The 23,324-nt window shown below is 42.1% G+C and overlaps 1 protein-coding gene across 4 annotated transcripts in view; it reads left to right on the top strand.

The window, feature by feature from the left end:
• Nucleotides 1-23,324, top strand: part of FNIP1 (folliculin interacting protein 1) — a 70,311-nt gene that overhangs the window by 23,924 nt on the left and 23,063 nt on the right. For all 4 annotated transcript variants that reach the window (XM_055812002.1, XM_055812001.1, XM_055812003.1 and 1 more), the window contains exons 2-6: nt 6,792-6,918; nt 15,674-15,817; nt 20,046-20,146; nt 20,384-20,458; nt 20,990-21,081. In XM_055812002.1, the coding sequence (XP_055667977.1) occupies nt 6,792-6,918; nt 15,674-15,817; nt 20,046-20,146; nt 20,384-20,458; nt 20,990-21,081 (539 nt within the window). The remainder of the gene's footprint in view (nt 1-6,791; nt 6,919-15,673; nt 15,818-20,045; nt 20,147-20,383; nt 20,459-20,989; nt 21,082-23,324) is intronic.

Genomic DNA, 23,324 nt, shown 5'->3' with positions numbered 1-23,324 from the left:
GCACAGAGCTTGTGCGTGTGTGTGTGTGTATGTGCGTAAGTTTGCATGCATATACGTGCTTACAGCAGCTATAAGCTGAACAAACATTTTTTTTGTGTGTGAAGTAGTCCCCAAAATATTCTATGAAATTACTAATATTAATTGTAAATTCTGAAGCTGTGCAAATTGCAAAGTTACTCAACATGCTACACCTCTTTAACAAAACCTTCCAACCTATTTCTTTTCAATATCATACTCCAGATTATGATTGATGTGTTAACTGGACTGCACCTAACCTATATATATTAACGTCTTTTTGCTTGTGGAAAGGCATCTGGCTCATGTATTGGACTTTAGAGTATAAATTAGGTGTCTTGATGAGAGCCAAATAACTTGGTAGAAGGGAGAAAAAAAATCAAAACAAACTATAAAGTCAGTTTCATATACACTTAAAGAACTGGACAGAGCCAAGGACCTCGGAAGCCAATTGATGTTTAGATCTAAGTTTATTATACCAACTGTGGAATATCTGGCTGACTGAATATGTGGCTAGTGTACAATATGTGCTTAGTATAAGCAGCAGAAGTTTCCTGGAGCTCAAGTAGTGCAGCTATTCAAGGTGAGGATCACTAAGCTGGTAAATGAATGAGACGGATTTATAGATGTAGCATGGAGCTGACCTCTACAGTGCTGCAGTGCCTGTGGACATGTCACCCTCCTTCAAGAAATAAAAAGGGGATGGCTTGGATTTTATGTTTTATGTTTTGGGTTGTTGTTGTTGTTTTTTAAAGAAACACTATTTCCTTGTGATAAACCTGAAAAATGCAACTGCTGCAAGCAGCCAACCGTCACGGGTGGTTGTCCCTAAGATGATCCACTGTTTGTTGGTTTTTCCAAGCCACCCAGAGTAGACGTCCCTTGAGTTTTGCAAAACCCCAGCTGAGATCAGAGTGATAGAGGGCAGTGTCGCCCAGAGTGCTGGGTAGACTTCGCAATCGATCATCACGGGCTTCCTCCGTGGCTTTGGTCAAGTCACAAACACTGGTTTTTCTCTGCAGAATCAGCAGGCATTTACCACAACAGTCACACAACCCTGAAGTGACCTCCTCTTGTAAAGACAATTATCTTGCAAAACTTCTTCTAAGTATAGGCCCCGTGGTTTCTCTAGTTTAGGGATCTTCTTCCTCCTCGCAGCCGTATGGTCGTGTTAAGTCACCAGCATTTAAATGGACTCTCTTGCTGAAAATGCCAGTTTTGCAAATTGGCAGTGCAGTCTGGATCATCCTTATCATGGGAATCCTGATAAAAGTTCTTTTGTGTTTCAGGTGTTATTCTCAAAAAAAATAACTAACCTGCCCATGCCTCTCTGAAGAAGGCTAATGGATTGTCTTCCAAAGCTGGAAGCATCATTAACATGCCGTACATTGCTGTTTTCATTGCTTCCAAATTAGTTGTGCTCTTTCAGAAAGGTCTACACAGCTGTCTGCGTACAATAATGGTCAAATAATAAGTGACTTACTGAATTGCAGTAACAAGGTATTAAAATCCATACAACACCCTCTCTGTGTGTCCTGTGTACTCAACTTTTGCTGTGTCTTCTCAAAGCCAAAAGGAAAAAATAATCCAGTAGCAGGCAATAGAAGTGTGCAGAGGAATTTGGGCAGGAGAAGGGAATTTCTTGTTGGAAAAAGCATCTCGGTCAGGGGCGAGAGGTGTATGGTAGGGTGGCTGGACCAGACAAGGACCATTTTCCTTCTGCTTCTGATCACCCATCCCTATAACAAAGCAACTTCACGATCCTCAGTATTACTGGGCTGTGTGTGCACGCATGAGCACGCTTCAATGTGAATGCGTTCTCTGTGGAACGTGGAGATAATCTGCGTCTGAAGTATCCCAGCACACCCAGTGGAACGGTCTCATATTTACAAAGTAAGCTCTTCAAGACAGGAACAGTCTCTGTCCAATGCTTGTGTAGAAGTTGGCTGGGTCTAAGCACCGCCGTAACAACAATCATACACGAAGAGTATCATCTGCAGAAGTTGGAGATAAGCCCTGGGGATCCCTACGCCTCGGTTCTGATGTTCATCTAATAGGAGTAAAGGAAGGCGTTTCCTTCTGTGCGGAGCCCCATGAGGAGGGCATGGGGCAAGGTGGACCTGCTGTCTGGTCTGCCCTGGCTGTTCCTGTCAGCATTTTAAAAAAAGGTGCTAACATGAAAAACATGCAGAACAGATAAGCTAGCATAAACTATAAATATCATGTGCGTAGATGCATTTAAAAATAGTTCGAAGTGATTCATCACCAGGCAATTTTTATAACTATGGGTAACATGATGTAGGAAAACAATAGTTTGACTGATAGTTTCAAATTACTTTTTCAATGATTAGTCAAATTCTAGTTTTGAGCAACTACTTTTTAGCAAACTTTTTTTACATTTCCTACGTGCTTAATATCTTGAGCAGTTTTGTTCAATTACTTTAAGACTTCTAAAATGTCTGTGTTAGTATCCAATTACTTTTTAATAATTATCTAAGCTGTGTTAACATGAAATAGTTTTAAAAGTTAAGTCTTGGGCAAGAGGAAAAATAGTACCAAGCTAAACCTGTAATGTAATGAAGAAGTGCTGTTCATGTTGTAGTGGAAACAGGGAGGAAGGAATGTACTTGTACTTGCTTTCAGATACAGGGGAGAATCTTGTATTTTAGTTGGTGGAGTGGTAACTCTGGATTTCTGTGGCTGTCGTTTCCTCTGTTAGAACTTGCACAGAGTGTAACAATACCAATTCAAAGCGATTCTGTTGCCTCTTGCTGAGAAGTGTCTATGGCAGTAATAAACTCCAGAAATTAGATACATGCGAAAATCCATCCGTGGAGAACTTTTGGAGTTCTGGATTGCCATGCAACTCACAGTACAGGTGTCAGGAAGCATATAATGGATCTGTTAAATGGAAACTACAAATTATATTTCATGGTTGAAGGTAAAAAAAGGCAGGAAAATGAAATGGGTGAAAGAGAAGAGCTGAACAGTACTAGGGCTTAAGTGTGAACATGCATGAAAATAACATTTTTCAGGACTTGATTTCATTATTATTAATTTCTAATAATTTCAAAATTGTTCACGTGGAATGTTGCCTTTCTGTGCCAAATAATTCCTTTCCTTTTGTGCTTTGTACTTGCATTAGCATCTGTGCGGGGGGGTTGGACCAGTTGACCTCCTGAGGTCCCTTCCAGCCTCAACCAGTCTGTGATCGTGTGAAATCTGCTGTTACGTGATTTGTTTCTGAAATATCCCACGCAGCATTTATACAGCAGTGGATTTCTACCCCATGCTATTCATATAGGTATTTCTGAATATCTCGCTCTAGAAGCATCACCATTTGTGTAGTGGGGATCTCCGCAGGACTGGTGTCTTGCTCAGAAATAATTTATCACTGTTCCTTTCGAACTTGCAGCACTAACTGTGCGGCAAAGTCACAAACATTTCCACTGCTGAAAAGATTGTTGGGGTTTTCTTGGTGGTGGTTTTTATGTATGTTTGTTTGTTCTGGGATTGTTTTTGGTTTTTCTCCTGTAAATATAATCAGTTTCAAGGAAGGATCAAAGAGGGGTAGATAAGTCATGCAGGAAAAAGTCCTCATTAAGAGAACCGTCATTTCCAGAACAGCGTGGGAGATGGAGACTCACCTTTCATTAACATCGCTAGAACATTTGATTCTAAGTCTCCTGGTTTTCCTATAAGAATCTCAAGAAAACATCAGTTAAATGTCAGTTTCCGTTTATAAACAGAACTAATTATATTCAGAAGATCTAGGTCAGTTTTCATCTGCCTGAAGAGCAGCGCTGGAGTTTTGCCCTGTTACATTTGTTTTGAGAACGTGCCCTGGGTATTGCACGCAGCAATTTGTATGTTTCTGGGGACAATTTACCCCGATATCCAGCTTAACAGTATTTTAAAGCTGCTGACAACAAAAGCAAAGCTACTCTGCGTCCTGTTTCATCGGGGCTGGGGCGTGGGGGGAGCCAGAGGTGCCAGTCTGCCTCTGTTTACTGTCTGTCTAAATTAACTTTCCCCCAGCTCTCTTAAAGTTTCTTCTGGTTTGGGAAGTGCCCTGCTATTGCCAGGGAATGCTTTTGCAAGGCTGAAATGTGCTTAAGGACTCTATTATGTAATGGCAATAAGCTTATTTGGAACTATCACAAATTACGATGGGTAACACCTACTAAATTCTCGTCTAGAGAAAGTTAAATCGTCACGTGAAGAACCTGAAGAGTAAACAAGCTCTTCTTACCTCAATCAAATATGTTTCTGAATACAGCAAGAGTTTATATTTAGCTTTCTCTCCTCTTAGTGTGTAATCTGCTCTTGGAGCTTTTTACAAGTAGACTTTCCTAAGATCTGGAACAGCTACTGCCCTTCTTTGCCAGTAATTTCAAAGTCAAATATCAAAAGTACTAGGTAATGGAAGGCATGCTTTTGTCTGAGTTTGAAGGAAAATGAGATGTGTTGCAAGGGTGGAGCAAGCGATACCATCTTTTTGGCAAGCCATTTGTTGTTACTGTCACATACTGTTTCTTTATGAGGAGCCACAGTGGCCTATCTGGAAACAAAATGAGTTTCCAGACTTCCATTGATGTCACTTGAATAGGTGGAGATGGTTCCTCCAGGTAGCCAGTTCATCCAGCGGTCTCACTTACCTCCTCACCTCCAGCCACAGTCAGGCTCCTACCAGTAACCGTCCCCAGCTCTAGTGCCCATGAGCCTCTCAGCTGGTAACGCTCCAAACATGCATCAAACAACAAGGATTTTGGTTTTTTACATTTTCTGAAGTGCAAGATGGGACTTATTAGCAGAGCCCCCGGTAGACATTGGCTCTTCTGAGTCTGTCACTGTGCTTGGGTTTTGGTAGAGAATTGGCTCAGTTTGCCATCTGCTCTTTGCGTGGGCATGTCCCTCTGTGGACGATGCTTGGCTTTTAGGTGCCCAGAGAGGATGCGTGGGTCTTTGCCCCCAAATCTAGACATCAAGTTATTTCAGTTTCAAGTTGCTCAAGCATTTTTCTTGTAGTAAGTTGATTTTGACTTTTGTTGCACGCTATCTTCTTTGCGGCTTCTGTTTTTCTCTCCTGTTGCTAAATGGTGGGGCTGAGCAGATTGGGAAGTGTATTTCCTCTCTCAAGAGACAGAGTTAACTGTATGTTTTGGTGCTTAGTTTCACCTCGCTAGGACTACACTAGTTGTAAAGCCTGTGGATCTATATTGGACAGTCTTAAAAACTTCTGGTAGGTAACCATGGCTTTGGTGATCAAATTGACTCTCTGCTGTGACCAGTTATAGAAGTTGGGTTACAAATCCTCATAAGTGTACTGATCACACAAAGCAGGGGCACAGAGAGGGGAAACCTTTTGGATGGTGAATTAGAGGGACAGAGGAGTGTAAAATTTACCATAGTCTTGGAGTCTAGCATGCCATGTATACTTTAATCTGCATTGTCACTTACGGGTGTCTTTTTTTCTGAAATAAATGTACGGGTCCTTCTGGTAAATTGGGAGCCTGTGTCCTTCATTAATGGCTGGAAAGTTCCAGGGCTTCGTTTCTCACTTCTTGGCGTTTCATGCTAACACTGCTTGCCTAAAAGCCAAGGATAAGGAAGATAGAATTTCGCATGATCTAGGAAATGGCTTGTAACTAGCTGAAAGGTGATTCCTGTTGGTTTCGTGGATAGAGCAGGTGCCTTGTTTCCTGTCTTCCAAGAACTGAGAAGGTAGCAGTGAAAATGGATTCTCAAGCCCATGGGCAACAATGCTTGCTGGGCTTTAAGGTGATGGCTGGCTTTTTAAAAGGGAAATTTAAGATGATGGCTACAAAGCACCTTTAAAGGCAAGATTCTGCAGTGGTATTGAAGCCTGAGACCTGCAAGTTCACCCTGCAGAGCTCCTCTGAACTCAGCGGCACTAAGGAGGGCAGAGGCTCAGGAAAGCTCCTTTCCTTGTTGCCAACTGCAAAACCAGTTTGGGAATAGGTTTGTTAGGGCTGCTGCGTGTAGTTTGCTGACCCGTGCAGCAGCATGGCCTTGAACTTCAGTGGTTTCAGTGAAGATTGTTTCTAAGTCTGAATGCAGCAAGGACCTGAGTATAGCCAGGACCAAGCTACACATGGCTGGCTGTTTCCCAGCATCAACGTATATATATTAACATGAACGCTGTAGTTTATAATGCTGCAGTAAGTTTTATACACATATAGTGTTTGTGAAACCTGAAGAAGGGTAGGAAAAGTGCTTTGCCTTTTTTCAGCTGTGGAGTTCAGTGCTTTGCCAACCCATGAGACTGAAAACCCATGACTGCAAATGTGGAAATTCATTCCTTAAGGGAGAGGCCAGTGTGAATATATACCTTTTTTCTTTTTTCTTTTGAATTGTGAATGCTTTCAAGCTAGTGCTTGCAGTAATGAGGGGCTCTTGTGTCTTCAAACACAAAAGCTGAGCTCTTCTATGAGTTTGGTTGCAAAAAGCTGGAACTTGAAGAAAACATTAAATATCACAAGACAGAGCACAAGAGCTAGTAATGCTGCACATGTCATTGTACGTGGTTGTAGTGGATTGGTGACGTTTATGCCAATGTAATTTGGCAAGTGTAGGGGAAAGGAAAAACCAAAAGGCATAGTTCTGGCTACAGCATCAAAAGGTTCTATGAAATGGCATTGCATTTACTCGACTTTCTATTTTAATAAAGTTGTATATACAGATAATGTAGAAAGATCAGTGTAATAAAGAGTTGTAGTAATTGATCCTTCTGCTCTTCTATTGTTTAATTAAAGCTGGCCTTTGCCGGAGTTTGACCCAAGTCAGATCCGACTGATTGTGTATCAGGACTGCGAAAGAAGAGGACGGAATGTCTTATTTGATTCCAGTGCTAAAAGAAAAATAGAAGATGTTTCGGTGTCGGTGAGTATTTTACTAATTTACACGGTTACTGTCTATATTTTTTTAAATGGCAAGATTGATAAATCGCAAATGTTCTGTTTTATTCACATTAACATTGAAAGTTTGGTTATATGCAGGACTGTATTTAAATTCCTGTCAAGTTGCAAATCATTCAGGCTTCAGTGATTCTTAACAGCTTTAAATACTATAGTGATCTCTTTATTCCTTGGCTCATCTACTTTCTGCTCTTTCAAAGAGGAGGATTCCTTCCTGGGGCTGCAGCAGGCAGTGCTGGGGAGCTGAGGCAGGGCATAAACAGATATTTATGGATGTGCCTTTATGCTGTGGTGGGTTCGGCATTCTTAATCAGGAGATCCTTCCAGTGTCCTCTTGTGTCCCCTTTGGTTAGCTTTTGCCAATCTTTTCTATGCTCTGCTGACAGTTTTTTCACACAAAGTTACTTGAAAACTTTTCCTCTGTTTGCCCTTTTGGCATGGTCTGCATGGTAATCTATTAATTGAAACTGTAATGGATGCAGTCAGATGAGGATACTTCCTTCTAAGGGCTCTGGCCAGAAGATTAATTTCTAGCCACAGTGCTATTGTAAGTGGTTGTGTGAGGTTGGACAACTTAACTGCGCTGCTTTGAACTTCCTTTTCACCATCTCTAAAAACATTTGCAAATAATTTTAAGCTCTGCAAGCAGAAAGCACTGCATGAACTGAAATTTACGATCCCGGTTGCTTTTACCCGTAGGACCTACTAAGTTCTGTAAGCAGGAGTAGACAAAGAAACATGTTACCCCCAAGCCCTGGTTTTCATGTTGAGTGTTGGGAGTACAGCCAGAAGGTTCTTCATCCATCTTTGTAAACTCTTCTGGCCTGTTGCTGAGTGCTGCCAGCCTGATTGCTTCTCATCCTGGTCCGCAGTGCTTCCTATGTCCGTGTATCCTAACCTCTGGGAGCCAGTTTGTGTCTCATCAGGCACTGAATTCCAGGCTTCTCTGTTACTTACTTTATAGCCCTGAGTCAAGATCCCCATTTCCTATTTCTTTTTGAGAATTTGGGAAGTAAAGCAAGCTTCACAAATGTTGAACAAAGTGCAACTTTCTTTCTCTTTAATTTTAACTTGTTAGAATAGCTTTATAATTTATAAGTTCCTGTTCTACTAGATGTTCTTGCCAGGAAAATAGGTTATTAAAGACAAGAGATCTTTAGAAGTGGTTTATTGGTACGAATTGCTGGCTGTGCTTATTACTATTACTTCATTAATTAAAAAGTATTACTTCATTAATAAAAAAGATGTTGTGCAGTATAAATCCTCTTACCATAATTTCAATTGATTTCTTGAAAGCCTAAAACCTTTTTAAGATAGATCTGTTCTTGCATAGTGGAGTTGCAAACTTCATTGTTTTGGTTTATTTCAGACAGATCATTGAGCGTGGCAGCTCAGCAGCAACAGAATAAATGGCAGATAATGAAGCTAATATGGTTCCGTATTAATCTCTCCTTTCTTTTTCTTTGCTAAGGGGGGGTGGGGGGAGGGAAATAGCTGTATTCACCATCTCTGTGGAATGAGTATGTGAGACTGGTGGAGGAAGACTGTTCCCAGGGTGTTCCTAATGCCCAGTACTCATCTCTAGTAACTTGATACATTTCTTCTTTCTTGTGGTATTAGGAGACTTCAAAAGAGAATATATTGAAACATTTGCTTGCCATGATATCTGCCTTCTGCAGCACTCAGATAATGTGAGGCAAAAACTTTCCTGGTAAAACAAACTGCAGTAACAGAAACATTCTGCAGGTAAAAACGTGCAGAAGAGTCCTCTGCTCGGCTTGCTGCAAGCTTAGTACAGGCTTGTACAGTTAGCAGTACGTACTGGCCATTTTCAAGGAATTGCATTGTTTATTTTTCTTGCTCTTTATCATGATTTTCATTAACAAAGACACACCCTGCCTATACAAAGCCAGATCTTGGCTCTAAGCACATTCCAAGGCACTCTTGCCCTTTTGCAGCAAAACGTGTGTGGGCTGGGTGCTCTCTTCTGAAAGGGTATCTGTTCACCACCCCACAAGAGCCAACGCTTTCTGCATCTCTTGTGTCCCCCCCGCCCCATTTCCAAACATGATTTATACCTCTGGATTTACAAATAACACTAGGGGGTAGATTTGCAAGAGTGCCTAGCGGTGGCCAGACTGTTCTGGCTGAAGTCTAATTGGTCTAATGCAGGGAACTGAGAGGGTTTCAGTTTGCTTTATGTGACTGTGCTCTTCAGTTCCCATTCTCTGTTGCTTATGAGACGTGAAGGCAATTACAATTTAAGAGTTGTATGCCTGCAGCAGGATGAGATATACTTTGCTCTATTTTATATATCAAATCTTTACATATGTCAAGAGTTGTGTGCGGTGGACCAAAGTTGAACGTGGCTCAGTCATCTGAATTCTGTAAGGGAAGGTATAATTATAAAATTTAAGGAGCATCAGAGCAAACTTTTCCAGACATAGATGTTTCAAGAAATAAAACAGTAATGTCTGACTTTTTGATGAGTGAAAACTGCAGAGTGTGTGCTCACGCCAAGCTGGGTTCTAGTTATTAAAGCATTACTGGGTTCGTGTTCTCCATGAGGGAAATGTGACTGTAACACAAACTTGGATTTTGTGTTTTCATTGGATATTAAATCAACCTCTTGGTGTCTTCAGTAAAGCTAAATATTAGGTAAACAAGAATTCTGGGAGGGTATTGCACAGAGACAGAAAACAGTTTGGCCATTAAAATGTTTCAGTTGCTCAGGAGAAGTAATGTTTTCCCTGGGTCTTGCTAGAGTTAAACTTGGCGAGCCACGCTGAGAAGCAGTCTGGTGACTCGGAGGGCTGGCGGCTGCACCGGGAATGTTGGCCAAAGGCTGTGCCAGGCGTTTCCACCGAGGCCAGGCAAAGATCTGCCTGAGGCAGCTGTGGGCACTTGGCATGGGGGGGAGGTGGAGAAATCCCCTTTGTGAGTCCTATACCTTTTTTGGTGCTAAGCAGGAGAGGTTCTTCCCCAGCTTTCCAGGGGATGGGCTATTGATCAGCCAGGCTCTGTAAGCAGAGCCGAAAGGCTGCTGCCTCCTAGCATAGAAAGTTGGGTAACTCCCCTGCCTTGAGTTCTGCCAGGGCATCCCAGAAGAGAGTGGCTGCCCTTTCCAGCCCGGTGACACTAGGTCATGAGCAAATGTATCACGACAGGCGTTTGCATATTGAATGTACCAGGGCAGCGTGTGATACGAGAAGTCGATGTTACTGACGCCTTTACTAAACAGTCTAGTTCCACACCCAAACATCCACATCCCTTGGATTTTTGGATATCGAAGTCCTTCTGTGGGCAAACTCATGGTTTTGATCCACTGTGTCCTCTAGAAAGTTACTTCAGGGTTTGTTCCTCATGCTAATAAGTGTCTCGTTTCTAATCAGACTGTGTTACTTGATTTGCAGGTGACAGAGTTACAACCTATGACTGATTTCTACCAGTAGACTCATTTCTGTGCTTGTCTGCTCCTTTTCCTCTAGCAGCTCCCTGCTGCTTTCTGCTCAGCTGTACCACCGGCCCTGGCCGCCTGCGCGGTGCCCTGTGGCTGTGCGAGGTGCTGCCCACATCCACCCCTGAGTTTCCAAGCCAGGAGCTGTGTGTGACCACAGGTATACTCCTCCAAGAGCTCAGATACGGAGCCTGGTTTGAATTTCAAATCCAGCACAACAGGCAGCTCCTCTTCCTTTTTAAGATGCAGAGGCCAGGTGGCCCGGCCAGTGCTGAGCTTTCAGCCTTGGCTCTGCCTTTCCTGACCCCTGTGTGCTTGGTTTCTCAACCTTGACATTGCATTCACGCTAACCTTACGCGAAGGCTGTGTTGTATTTTACTGTGCCGCTGCCGTTGCGTGGTACATGAGTTATGTCACTGTAAATGTCGGTGTGCAAAGGCCAGCTGAAGTACGAGGATTTTTCCTCCAAGGGCTGGCAGTTGCCTGGGAAAAGGATGCCACAGAAGTGGTGCCACGAGGGAGAAGTGGGGAGTAAACCAAAGAAGCTGGGAAGGGGAACCATGCATCAGGGCTTTCCTCGGAGCAGGCTGAACGGGTTCAGGGTCAGGGTTAGCTGTCTCATTGAGCTGCTCATTTTCCTTGTTAAGTTGGCCACTGATGACTTACGACAGGACAGTGGTTACCGTTTGGGATTTGACTGAAGATTGGTGCTGGTGGACACGTAAGAAGCTAAAAGATTTCCTAAGTCTAAAAACAAGCCTAGAGGAAGGCATGGAGTCCAGGGAGGAAGAAGCACCATCAGGGGACCATGAGGAAGAGAAGGGAGGAGAGAAAGCAAGAGCCACGCTGTGCACTGTGCTGAGCAGGGATCTAGAGTTTGGGTGGTGTGGCTGAGAAGGGGAAAGACAACGAATCAGAGAAGGACAGTGGCTTGTTCCTACAACCCAGAGGCAAAAGACGATTTTCAGAAGCAGTTTGTTCTGTTTTTGTGAAGAAATGAAAGTGTGGCCTGGGCTGCAGAATTTGAGATCTAGAGGTGCAACAGGAGACTTGGATTTGAGGAATGAAAAGTTCACTTTTGCCATGTAACCTAGTTGTCTTTATCTTTGAGATAATGTAACTGAAAGGTCATATGATATTTGATCCCCTACTGCAGCAATTTCTTTCACTCCGAATGTCATATTTATCCCAAAGTAGAAAAAATGGCATGCTGTTTTAAACAAGCCAGGATTAGCCATGTGTTCTAATATACTTCAGCACTGGATAAATGTTGAACAGCAAATTGCTTTGAGGGATTAGTAATTGGAGAGCAAGCCTTTTGATTTTAGGTGAGTTGTGTGAAATGGAGACTCTGGTCTCTGTGTGGCTCTCAGTGGACAGATTTCCAGCGAGCGGACAGATAAAGCTGTAAGCCCAGAGACCGAGTTGCACCTTCTTAGCTCTGCTTGTTCTCTCTAAACAGAAATGGAAGATTGCTAGTGGAGTGGGGGAGTGTAGGGTTGTCTTTACTTCTTTCACTGACCTCTGAGTAATAGAGGAGCTTGACTGCTCTGGAAATAGAGGGAGAATGTAGCACTTGGCAGCTGCATTTTAAGAAAGTTACTGGATTTTTAGAGCAGCACTTGAAGGGAGGAAATGAATGTCTATTCAGGTTACTCTCATGTCCTAGGTGGATGCATATATTTAATTACTTATTCAGACCAATGCATATTAATAAAGCAAAAGAGTTAATTTATCTATTCAGGAATAGTTTTTCAATGTTGCTGAAAAACTTGTTCTAGAAATGAGGTACAGAGCTCTTGGAAGAGTGGCAGCTTTCCTTGGAAATACAGATTTCTTTATCGCTACCACCACAGTGGTATTTGAGCACCTGCTGTTGCAGAGAGGTAGAAAAGAGTAAAGCATATGATGACATTTCTCTTTCCTTCTGTCACTTACAGCCCTCACACACACGCGTGCAGTCTGGATTTAGTTCAACACACCAGGCTTCTTTCAAGTTTCTTATTATCCCCGACCCAAAACTTGTCCAGCAGAAATTCCTCTTCCTCTGCGCAGCACTGGCCCTGTACTTTCCACTTAGTGAGGAATTCATAGACCTTGTTGCAAAGAGTTAAAGGTCTTTACTGATAGAGGTGGAGAAAAGAGATTCCAGAAGCAGAACTGTAGAGGAAAACTACTTTGTACCTGTTGTACTGTAAAGACATGTTACTCTTAAGTTATCTTCAGTACTACCTGATAGGTCTTCCAAGACTTTGAGCAGATGATGACCTCTAATGTAAGAACTGTGACTGTCAGGGAGTCTTTAGAGCGGGGCGGTATCTGCAGCAAGTTGGCAGAGAAAGAACAAAGACTGTGACCACAGTGGGGAGAGTAGCGTGGCAGCCAGGAGCAGCAGCTGCCCGCGGCATCCTTCCAGCAGATGTTCTGCTCTCCAGCAAAAGTGAGCACTTCGGAGGACTCCAGCAGCACTTTGCCTAGGGATCTGATTTCTTGCAACTGTGTCTGTTTGGAAAGAAAATCCACAACTTTGAAACTTTCCCTCGCACAGTTCTTAAATAATTAGGTTACCTTTTTATTTTTGGAACCAGGGTTGAATATCTTTGGAATATTACATTGGAATGCAAGTAATCCCACTCCTTTGATGGATAATATTTTAAGATTTGTAGTATCTAAAATACCATTGACATTTGGAGCAGAGGAATGGGGCACTGCAGATAACTCATTGTCCAACAGGTTATTCTTAAGCAAGTGCTACATTTATAAAAGAGCAAACACCGAAATTTGTCAGTGATCTGCATTTTAGGAGGGATTTACTGTTCACAACGTTCTGAAAAGTGGTATGTGAAAGATCCTGACCTCCTTTACAGACTCCTTGCAGGAGTCTTGGTTCATTAAACTCCATTGCAAAGACCAAACAGCCATTTTCCTGGCTTGCTATTTAAATTAGGCAACTATTACTTCAAGATACCAGACTCCCAATGGATCTGGGGAAAGTTGCTATGCAGAAAAATGCAGTGACAATGAGAAGAAATGATTTAGAAGTCAGTCGTTTGCAAACTTAGCCAGTTTATTTTTTTAATGCACAGAATTTTTTTTCACATGTGAAATGCATTTACTGGCTTTACAGTCTCAAGGAAGCTTAGTTAGTTAAAACTGTAACTTTTTAGAAGGAACTTTCAACATCTGATGGAAAATGCAAGCTGAAATGTGGTTTGCCTGCAAAAGCTTCTGTAACCCTGTGGATTTTATGTGGTTTTATCACATGATGCTTGCCTAGCCTAGGACATTGTTGTTTGTGTCAGAGATAAAATGCAATTCTAGTTCACGAGTTCCCTCTGAAGTCATATGATGATCATTCACATGTTCCAGCCATTGTGTACTGTGCTCAAGCCACAGTTACTAGCTATTAGCAAATCTACATATTGCATGAATTCAACGTACTCAAGACGATGTCGTAATGAGGGGATGCTACTATGGGAGGTGTATATGTCAGTGAAGCACAGGACTGAGCGGCTAGTGAGTGCTTCCTTCCCCTCTGCCACGGAATTGCTGATTTGTCTGCACATTTTTCCTTAAGGCTTTCTGTGGCAGCAGTCACTAATGGGGGGAACAGTGCAGACTGCCGTGTGGAGCTCGATAATCCCTGACATTTTCTGTTGTTTTGCTAAATCTCGCCCAATAAAATCTCACCTAGGGCCAAATAAAAGTCACCTATCCCTAACTGTGGGCGAGATTTAGCAGGGAAAAAAGTAACCTGCGCAGCCTAGGACAGATGCATGGGATTCCCATCTTGTCCCTCATCAAAATCCTTTGGCAGCAGTAGGGGCAGTCATCTTTTTGTATATTTTTTTCTGATTATAGAACAGTCATGAAGTTACTACCCTTTGCCTTGGGTATTGCACACTTTTCCTTATGCATTTTCCTTTTTGCATAGCTATTAAAGATTGCACTAGTTTGAGATGCGGACGTGTGAGTCCAGGGGAAGCTGTGACATGTAACAGCACTTCTGTATTTCCATCTGTCCCTCGAATCTCACTTCCCGTAGGGTTTGCTTCCAGCTTGCTCTTACTGGTTTGGTGATTGTATAGGAAATGTTAATGAGGAAGATCTTAGGGCAGAGTTAGTATGTAATTTTGAGCAGTGTAGACTATTTCTGTCCCCTAGTGCTGCTCACTAGCAAATTTAAATAATGCCAACCTTACGTGGGTGTGTTGAAGTGTAATGAGTATATGAAAAATACGTTAAGATCTTTAGGTGAAGAGGGTTGCCTAGTGCAAGTGTAAATGACGTTAACACGGATGCTGATTCTGCTTGGGATACTGAGATTCCACCAGGGAAATCGCAAATGTTTTTAGTGAACAAAACAGTAGTGGGGCATCTCCCACGCAAGTGATGGGTAATACTGTGTGTGTGTAGTGGACACAGGTCCTGCCTACCCTGTATGTCAGCTCCAGCTCCGCCTGAGCCCTCCTAACTCCCTTTTTTGCTATGCTTTCTGTCCGAATATTGCAGATCACCCTTTGGACCATTTCTCCATGGCTTTGTGAAACTTTTCTGGCCTCTCTGTAACACTGTGTTTTTAAGCTTTGTCCTTTCTCAGCCTCACAGTTCCCTCGTACTGAAAACAAGAGGAGCATGTCACCTCTGTGCCACTCTTTAACAAGACCGGGGACTTAGACACAGCTAGGGAGAGATCTATAAAAATAAGTGTCTTTTCTCTCCACTTACTCTTGTAGTGTGAATCTTTCTTGGATTGTGTGTTGTTCTCGCTTGGTTATTCCTAATCAGTGTGTTTTCCTGTACATCGTGAACTGCTCCTGGTCGTGATCTGGCTGGCATCGTTGCTCTGGAGGGCTGTGTCCATCACACTGCCATGTCACCTCTGCCCCAGTGGGCACAGGGAGCCAGATGAAGACAGCTGGAGCCTATTGTTGCCATCCTTCCATTAAATGCTTTGGTACTGTTCTTTCTGCTAATCTTGGGTCTAAAAAAGTAGTTGGTAAAGCTTCAGGGTCGGATGGCTACTTAGGAACATGGAGTTGGAGTGACCTGTTACCTCCTAGCTAACTGGAAGTAAAACAGATCAGCTTTTTTTCCATACAGCCAGGCTGCAAGAGATAATAATAAATATTCTGTTAACTGTTTTCCTGGGGTGTAAGCCTTTCAGCTGTTAAATATCTTACTTAAACAGTGTAGTACAATGCTGCTAAATGGTGATTTCAGGTCATGGGTCTTCGTCAGTCACGTGTTGTCTATATTTCAGAAACTCTGCAGTGATGCTCAAGTGAGAGTTTTTGGGAAATGTTGCCAGCTGAAGCCCGGAGGAGACAGCTCTTCTTCCTTGGATAGTTCAATCAATTCATCCTCCTCGTTCTCTGATCCAAAAGAACAATGCCCAAAATACCAGGTGAGTCACTCTTCCTGGGTTTTTTTTGCGTAACCCATGTCAAATGCTAATGGCAGGTGAGGTACTGAATGTTTTAAAATGCTTGAAATTAGAAGCTTGTGGTGGAGAGCAGTTTTCAGACTTTGGTCCTAACTCAGTAATGTTTAATTCTGTAGCTTTGAGTTTGAACAAGTCTAAAACCAACCAGCTGGTTCTCTCAGGATGTCTCTTGAATGGCAGCAGTTTCTCCAGGACATTTACTGTGTCTTAAGACCCAAGTGATAACACTTTTTTGGTACAACCAGCCTTGGCTCAAATACCTTATCTTGGTATAGATGAGGTAGTTTATTTTACATTATTGCTGAATGCCAGGGAAATAACAGAGTAACACGCAATCTATTGGGATAGTCTGTGTAACAAGGGATTGGGTGCATTAGAGTTTAATTTTGCTTAAGAGATTTTGGCCATGAGGGTAGCTAGAGTCATCTGACACGGATATATTTCTGTCATCTCTCCTTCCATGGATCACAAGTGTTTTATATTAAGCCACCCTAAAATAGATCTAAGCCCTTCCACTCTTTGTAATGAAGTAATTGTGTGTTTGGGGGAAGCTGCTATCTCCACAACCTATTCTGAAGTACAGTACTACTGATGTCTTAATCTACCGTAGATATAAATGAAGAACCTTTCAGTGCTGACTTTCCCACTGTCACGTTAGCTCCTCTATATTTGGCAAACCGCGTATTCTTGTTTTCTCTTTCTCATCACACTCTTTTCCACAGCTTTAGTAAGGTGGCTGAAGATCTGTTTTCCATTCCTCCCTTCCTGGAAGGGCATTTAGCCGCAGTTATGAAAGGAAGAGGCGTTTCTGTCAGCAGCTTCCTTCCAGCATAAAATAACCTCCTTCGTGCATTGTGTGACAAGCAAAATGATGCCCCCCACTATCCATAGATTGTCTCTCCTGCTGGGAGGCTCTATGCAAACAATGGTCAACATTATTAAAGGAAATTAATTTTAGTGGTTGGCACAACAGCGTATTTTAAAGCTGTGGAAAGTTTTCCTTTTTAAGTCCCCATTTCCTCACGCGTATCCTTTAGTCAAAATCTTACTGAGTTGAACTGCAATGACGTGCAGCTATGTGACCGGCTCAGAAAGCGTGTGATAAACTTTCATCTTCAGTTGGTTTCCACAGTGTATTTATTGTAAAATATCTACTGCATTCCCTGTACTCCTTTCAGGCTTCCCCAGCAAGTGAGCAGAGCGCCATAAGTACAGGAGTTCTTTACTGCACAGTAAAGTTTTGTATCATGTGTGCAGAAGGGCCAGAGTAAGTTTGTCCAGACAGACGTTGGTCAGCCTGGCATTTCCTAACTTCCAGCTGCTGTGTCTAGTAACCTCGGGAGTTACTTAATGTATTTGCGGTATTTATAAGTTTGTTTGTTTGTTTGTTTTGAAAGCTGTAAAATGGAAGTCCAAATAATACAATGCTGTAGGACTTTTAAAATAGTTCTTTATGTTTCCCATTGTTTAAATACACTTTGACTATATATGAGCGATTTCAATTGCAAGGTGAAATACAGGATTTTGTTCCAGGCTTCCATATTTTTAATTACATCCTATCCTTCCCTCACAAATGTGATTAGAATCCATTAAGATGAAGCTGGCTGGTTCTAAGCTTGCCCACAATTACTTGCACATTACGGTGCTGGCATTACCTCGGTACCTGCTTGTCAGTGTAGTCAGGACTGAAAGCCTTTCTGATCTGTTTATGACGACATTTGTCATCTGTTTCTGTACTGCATTTTTAATTTACATAGGTACTTAGTTATTGATAGGACAGTAGGTACAGTAAATGGAATACTAAATGCTGTGAATATATTCAGAAATATAATTTCCAAATCATGCAAATTTTACTACCTCTAATATGCTAATGTGCAGTAACAAACATTGGTGGGTATTTTATGATTGGTTTTTATGTGGGCTTGTAAATATGACCTAGGGAATTGGTTTGTGTCCAAGCTGTCAGTGCCGGAGGTTGTGCCCTTTTTGCCAGATGCTCCTTGGCTATTTTTTGTTTGAGTTTTTAATATTTAACTCCTTTCCTCAGTTGATTGCACTCTACTTTGGTCTTGAGTGACCTTTATTTTGCAGCATTAAAGGCCCAAAGAGTTGAGCTGGAGCAGTGTTTCCATATTAAATGCGTTACATATGTGTATCTTCTGTTATGCATGGTAAAATTATTAAGTGTAAATGAAATGCCAGACTGAAACAGGCCATGGGTGCATCTTACCATGCTCTTTGCCTTCAGCATTGCTTGTCTCTGTCTTTCAGAGGAAAGGGAAACCCCTATAATTAAATTTGAAAGCAGCCGATTTTCCCTTGCTTTTTTAAATTCAGTTGCTTGACAAAGAAAATCAATACTTTATCTTAAAGTATTTTTCCTCAGCTTTAGAATTAGATTTTCACAACAGCAGAAAGTTGAAACCAAAACCAACCATCAAGGGCCTGACATTCATTCAGAATGAGTCCTTCAACTGGAGATCTGCAACAGACTTAAAAATAACAATCATAACATTTGGCTGTAGTAATTTGCAGTGTTCTTACTTCAGGATTTCATGATGCTGGCAGACCTGTCATTTCCTAGAGCCATTAACATCTGTGCCTGCATTTCCTTGGAGCTGCTGGGTCATACTGACTGATTTTAAAGTCTAGTTTTTCCAGTACTGCCTACAGTGCACCTAGGCAGCGTGATATCCTGGGAGGTAAACATGGAAATTTTGTGAAACCCAGCAAATGATCAGCTTTTGCCCTGACATACGCACGCTAACAAACCTTGCAACTGTATCCTCATTTTTATAACTGCGGTTGCTTTTAGTCATCCCCTTTCTTTCTTGCACTGATAGCAGATTTCAGAGGTTAATGGTATGTCTGTTAAAGTACCATCATCTTAATTGAGAGTGCTTGAGAAGAGCTAAAAATTGAAAAGTGTTCGAAGCGCGTTGCCTTTTGGCTGATTAGCATTTCCTGGCTCTTGCCCTTGTTCTGCGGGCTAGCATGAGCAGAAACATAAAGTGGTCATTTTCATATCACTCCTTACTGCTGGCAGGAGTCTGTGATGTGGACACCCTGTCCCCTTGTTGTGGTCTGAGCTCACTGTCTGATGCTGGGCAAAATATTTAGGTGTATTCCAAGCCTGGGTAGGAATCTGAGTGAGGATCCTGGTTGTTCAGAGCTTGGATAACTGATAGAGAGGTATGGTGCTCAGCATTTTCCAAACACAAGGTATTTCTGTGACTGGTTTTAGGGGCCTTTTGGAGGGAGTACTCCAAGAAGTGTTGTGAGTTGTCATGCACCTTGGAGGCAATGCGTTGCTGTCTTGCACAGTACCAAAGTACCTCATCTATGAACTGCCTGAGCTCTGTGAGTGAGTGATCACGATATTTTCAATTATTCAGGGCAAGGCACAAATGGAGACCCAGCACTCATGTTCTGCTCACCTAGAGATGAAACAGCCCTGGATAAAGGGACAGTAATAACAGTTGTTGAAGGTATACAAATAAGATGATTGTCAGCTGAGCAGTTGTCTCCACTCAATTGCCCTGAGTAACTTTTTAATTTTAGATTTTTGCTTGCAGTGTTTGATCTAGCCTGTGATGTGGCATAATGATGTTCCTCCTTTGTAGTTAGCCAGTATGCCTTGCAGCAAGCTCTTAGCAACCGAGAAGCAGAAGTTGCACAACCTAATCCTGGCATCATGACGCTGCAGCTCTTTGCTGGTACCATCACGGGAGCAGCAGGGGAAAATGCATCAAATATAAAATACCATCCATGGATAAGTTAGGAATCAGTCTTTGTCAAGAAAGCACCGGTCCAGCTTGGCTCCGATGCACAGTCCGTGTAAGATCTCTATGAACTTGTAATCCTTCTTGTCAAGCAGACACAAGGTTTAGGCTTAATGGCTCTTACTCAGTAAAGAGTGTTGTCCCACTGCTTCCCCTCACCTCCTGTGGATGGGTTAAGCTTTGTTGCATGTTAGTGGTTTAGCTCACAGCCAACGTGAAGACTGTTTTCTGTGATGGCATTATCTTCATTGAACTGTTCAACTTAGCGTGTTCAGCAGTGTTACAGCAGGATATTTTGCATGTTTATCTTTTAAATAAAGAATTATTTTCCTTTGTTTTATATTGGCTTGACAGAAGTATGCTTCTAAAATGCTTAAAAATAAATGTTGAAGGGTATTTTTTTGCAGGGTTCTCGGTGCTCCTCAGATGCTAACATGCTTGGAGAGATGATGTTTGGCTCTGTGGCCATGAGCTACAAGGGCTCCACGTTGAAAATTCACCAGATCCGGTAAGATTAATTTTTCAAAAGACTCACTCCTTAGTGCTAATATGTAATGAATTGAATGCCGCAAGTGGAGAGTAAAAGGCATTTCTGAGTTTGCTTTAGGGTTACTCTGATGTCCCTTTTGACACAAAAGACTTACATTGTGTTTAGGTCTGTAAAATCTGGAGGGTTGTGGAATGGAAAGCACAAGCCTGTCTTGGCACTGTGTTTCTGACTGACATCTTCCTTTTTGTCCTCTAGCTCACCTCCTCAGCTCATGCTCAGCAAGGTTTTCACAGCTCGCACTGGAAGCAGCATCTACGGAAGTTTGAATACGTGAGTCCGTTACAAATTGTATCTATTGCACATAAGCAGATGTACGTAAAAACACAGAAGTTTGTTTTTGGACCTTCCATATTCTTTCTCTAGAAAAGTAACTTCTTGTTCCCTGATCTGTTACATCCTGTCATTAGTGTCCTCACCTTCCCTTGTGGTTCTCTTGTTTGCTTTAAGCAAATGAATGAACCATTCCTTTGATGCTGATATGGTGAAGCTTGATCTTGTGAGATACAAACGTACCTGCAACCACCAAAGGAGAAGGGATGAGGACAGAACACTGGAGTTGGGGAATTCAGTCCAAGGTGAAAAAAAAGATGTTAAAAAACATCTGGCTTCAGAGGGTTCAGCGTTTAGTTTTCTGTGAATTAATTGGCCCACCTGAGGATGTGACTCAGGCTATGAAAAGCTTTTTCTAGTGGAAGCCTGCCTTCTTATCTTGTCCATTCTATTTGGGCTATAATGAAGTAACTCTGTATTCTACTGAAATGCAAATCACTGGTTTAGTTGTATGTTTTATGTTTGTAACAGGTTGCAGGACAGTCTTGAGTTCATTAATCAAGACAGCAATACGTTAAAGCCTGACCACAGTACAATTATGAATGGACTTCTTGGGAATATAGGTAATTAAAACCAGATTTTATTTCCTGCTATCTTTAACTGAGTAATCTGAGTAAACTGAGAGTATGAAAGTCTTCTAAATAGAAGCAAATAAAAAAAAAAAAGCTAAAGACATAACAGATTAATTATCAGTGGGGTTTAGAGGAGAATAAATTGGACAGTTCAAGGAATTAACAGTGGTTCAATATATACAGCTGTACATGTATATATAAAATGCATAATAGAAATATTTAGATATACTTAAGTTCAAATACAGAAAATATTGGAAAATAACAGTCTGTAGAGCTTTCTAAGCAGCATGTTTGAGATCAGGCAGGATTGATTCTGCCTGGCTCAGTTTCCCAGTTTTATTTTTGTTAATAATTTTCATTCTGTTCTGTACTCTGGCCACCTGAGTGCATGTGGCCACACATTCCATGCTTGTGTAAGATAACCTTGCACAGTTGTGCTGAGCTTTGTATCAGATTAGACAGAATAGCTTCTTGTTCTTTCCTCTTTCTCTCTCTGTCTGTGGAAGCTGAGCAGTCTTGAAAACCTTTCTGGCATCTTTGGTTCTCAGCCTTCATGGAAGTGCTGTAGGTGAAGGCTCCATGAACTTCAGATAACAGACAGAGGGGGTCTTGGCTTTCCCCCTGGAGGGCAGCGGGGCTGATAGTAAAGATGCTTCAGTGCTTGGTTGTCCAGTGGAGCAGCCTGATGAGCTCTTCAGCACATCCTCCCTTTCCCTTGGTTTAGACTGCTGACTTCCCAAGCAAATGTCCGTTGTAGTAGGTGGAATATCGGGCTGCTTTCTGCTTTCCAAAATACTGCCGTGTGTCAAACACACTTTTCTGGGGTGGGAAGTAAGGAGTGAATTTGATGACTTTGTTACTTTAACTGGGTTTCTGGCTTTGACATGGTCCTAATTCTTGATGGGTGTGTTTACTTCTCTCCTTCACACTGACTTCGATGAGACAACATTTAAGTATGGGCTTAAATGCTTTTTGGGCTTAAATGCTTTTCAGGCTCAGTAAGGGCCCTTATATAAAGCTCCCTTATATAAGGGAAGCCAATTAAAGTTATAAGAGCTTATTATCTATTAAATGCTTCCTGAATTTACTGAATCAGGAAAGTTTAAAAGATGCATTTTTCTTAATACTGAGTATTTCTGTCAGACTTCAGTTGTGATTTGTTGCAGTGCATGGGTGAATGAGGTGCTTGGTCTAAGAGGAACTCCATCTACTTTTAGGGCTTTCCTGTGGTTCGTGCTTGGCAAAAGTTTGCTGTATCGCCAGTGTGATGTAAACTGCAAGTGCAAATTCAGATAATGCAACTGTTAAGCATGGACTCAGTGTGATGTAGGTGAAGCCAGTGCCACGTGTTCATGCCCGGCTCTGTAGTGAGGGTGACCCTTCCCACCGGGCAGAAAGGGCAACTGCCCCGAGAGCTGCCCCGGAGGTGGGGGCACCTCGGTGCAAGGATTGCAACAGGAAGGGATGAGATTGCCTGCTAGGAGAGGATGCTGAAACGTTCTTTGTAATTGAGCTGCACAAGTTTTCAGTTGGTTCGACAGTGTTGGTTTACAGCTCCCATTTCAGCGCTGAGGGAACCATGGGTAAAGCAGGTAAAGAAGTTAATCTGTAACTGCGGCATTTCTAGCAACTGTGTTCAGCAGCAAGGACTGCTCCTGACTCACTGGCCCTCGCCAGCCTGCAATAGGAGAAGGGTCTGTGTGTTTTGGTTGCGAACTGTTTACAAGCTGCTTTTTTTAGATATGCTGGTTTAAAAAAAAACAAAAACACAGCACTGGTGGTCTTGTCTTTTTCTTTAACAACTGAAGACCTAAGGGGAAGGAAGGGAGCTTTGTTGAGGTGCAACCTTCATGTTTTGTATAATCAGAAAGTTTTGAGTGAGCAGAAGCCTCAAATTGAGGAGAGGAACTGGCAATTAACTCATTAAAATTACACATGCATTTTTCCTGGCTCTCTGTACAGTAAATACACTCTTTCCCTGGTATATCTAGGGTCCAGTATTACTTTTAAAATGGACTGCTGAGACTGCTAACATTTGTTTTCTGTATGATCATTTTACTAAGCTGATGTACTGACTGTCCTCAGAACTACTTCAGCCTGTAATTTTCTGTTGGTTCTACTAAGACGAATTTCTGCCTGCCTTCTCCCCCATCCTCCCTGTCTTCAGCAGCAGCGTTCCTCAGCCACCCCACCAGTGTGGATGTTAAAACAAACATTGTACTCCACCATGAATC

The sequence above is a fragment of the Falco peregrinus genome, chromosome 8 (genome assembly GCF_023634155.1).
Source record: "Falco peregrinus isolate bFalPer1 chromosome 8, bFalPer1.pri, whole genome shotgun sequence".
Classification (NCBI taxonomy): domain Eukaryota; kingdom Metazoa; phylum Chordata; class Aves; order Falconiformes; family Falconidae; genus Falco; species Falco peregrinus.
This window is presented reverse-complemented; position numbering and strand designations above follow the sequence as displayed.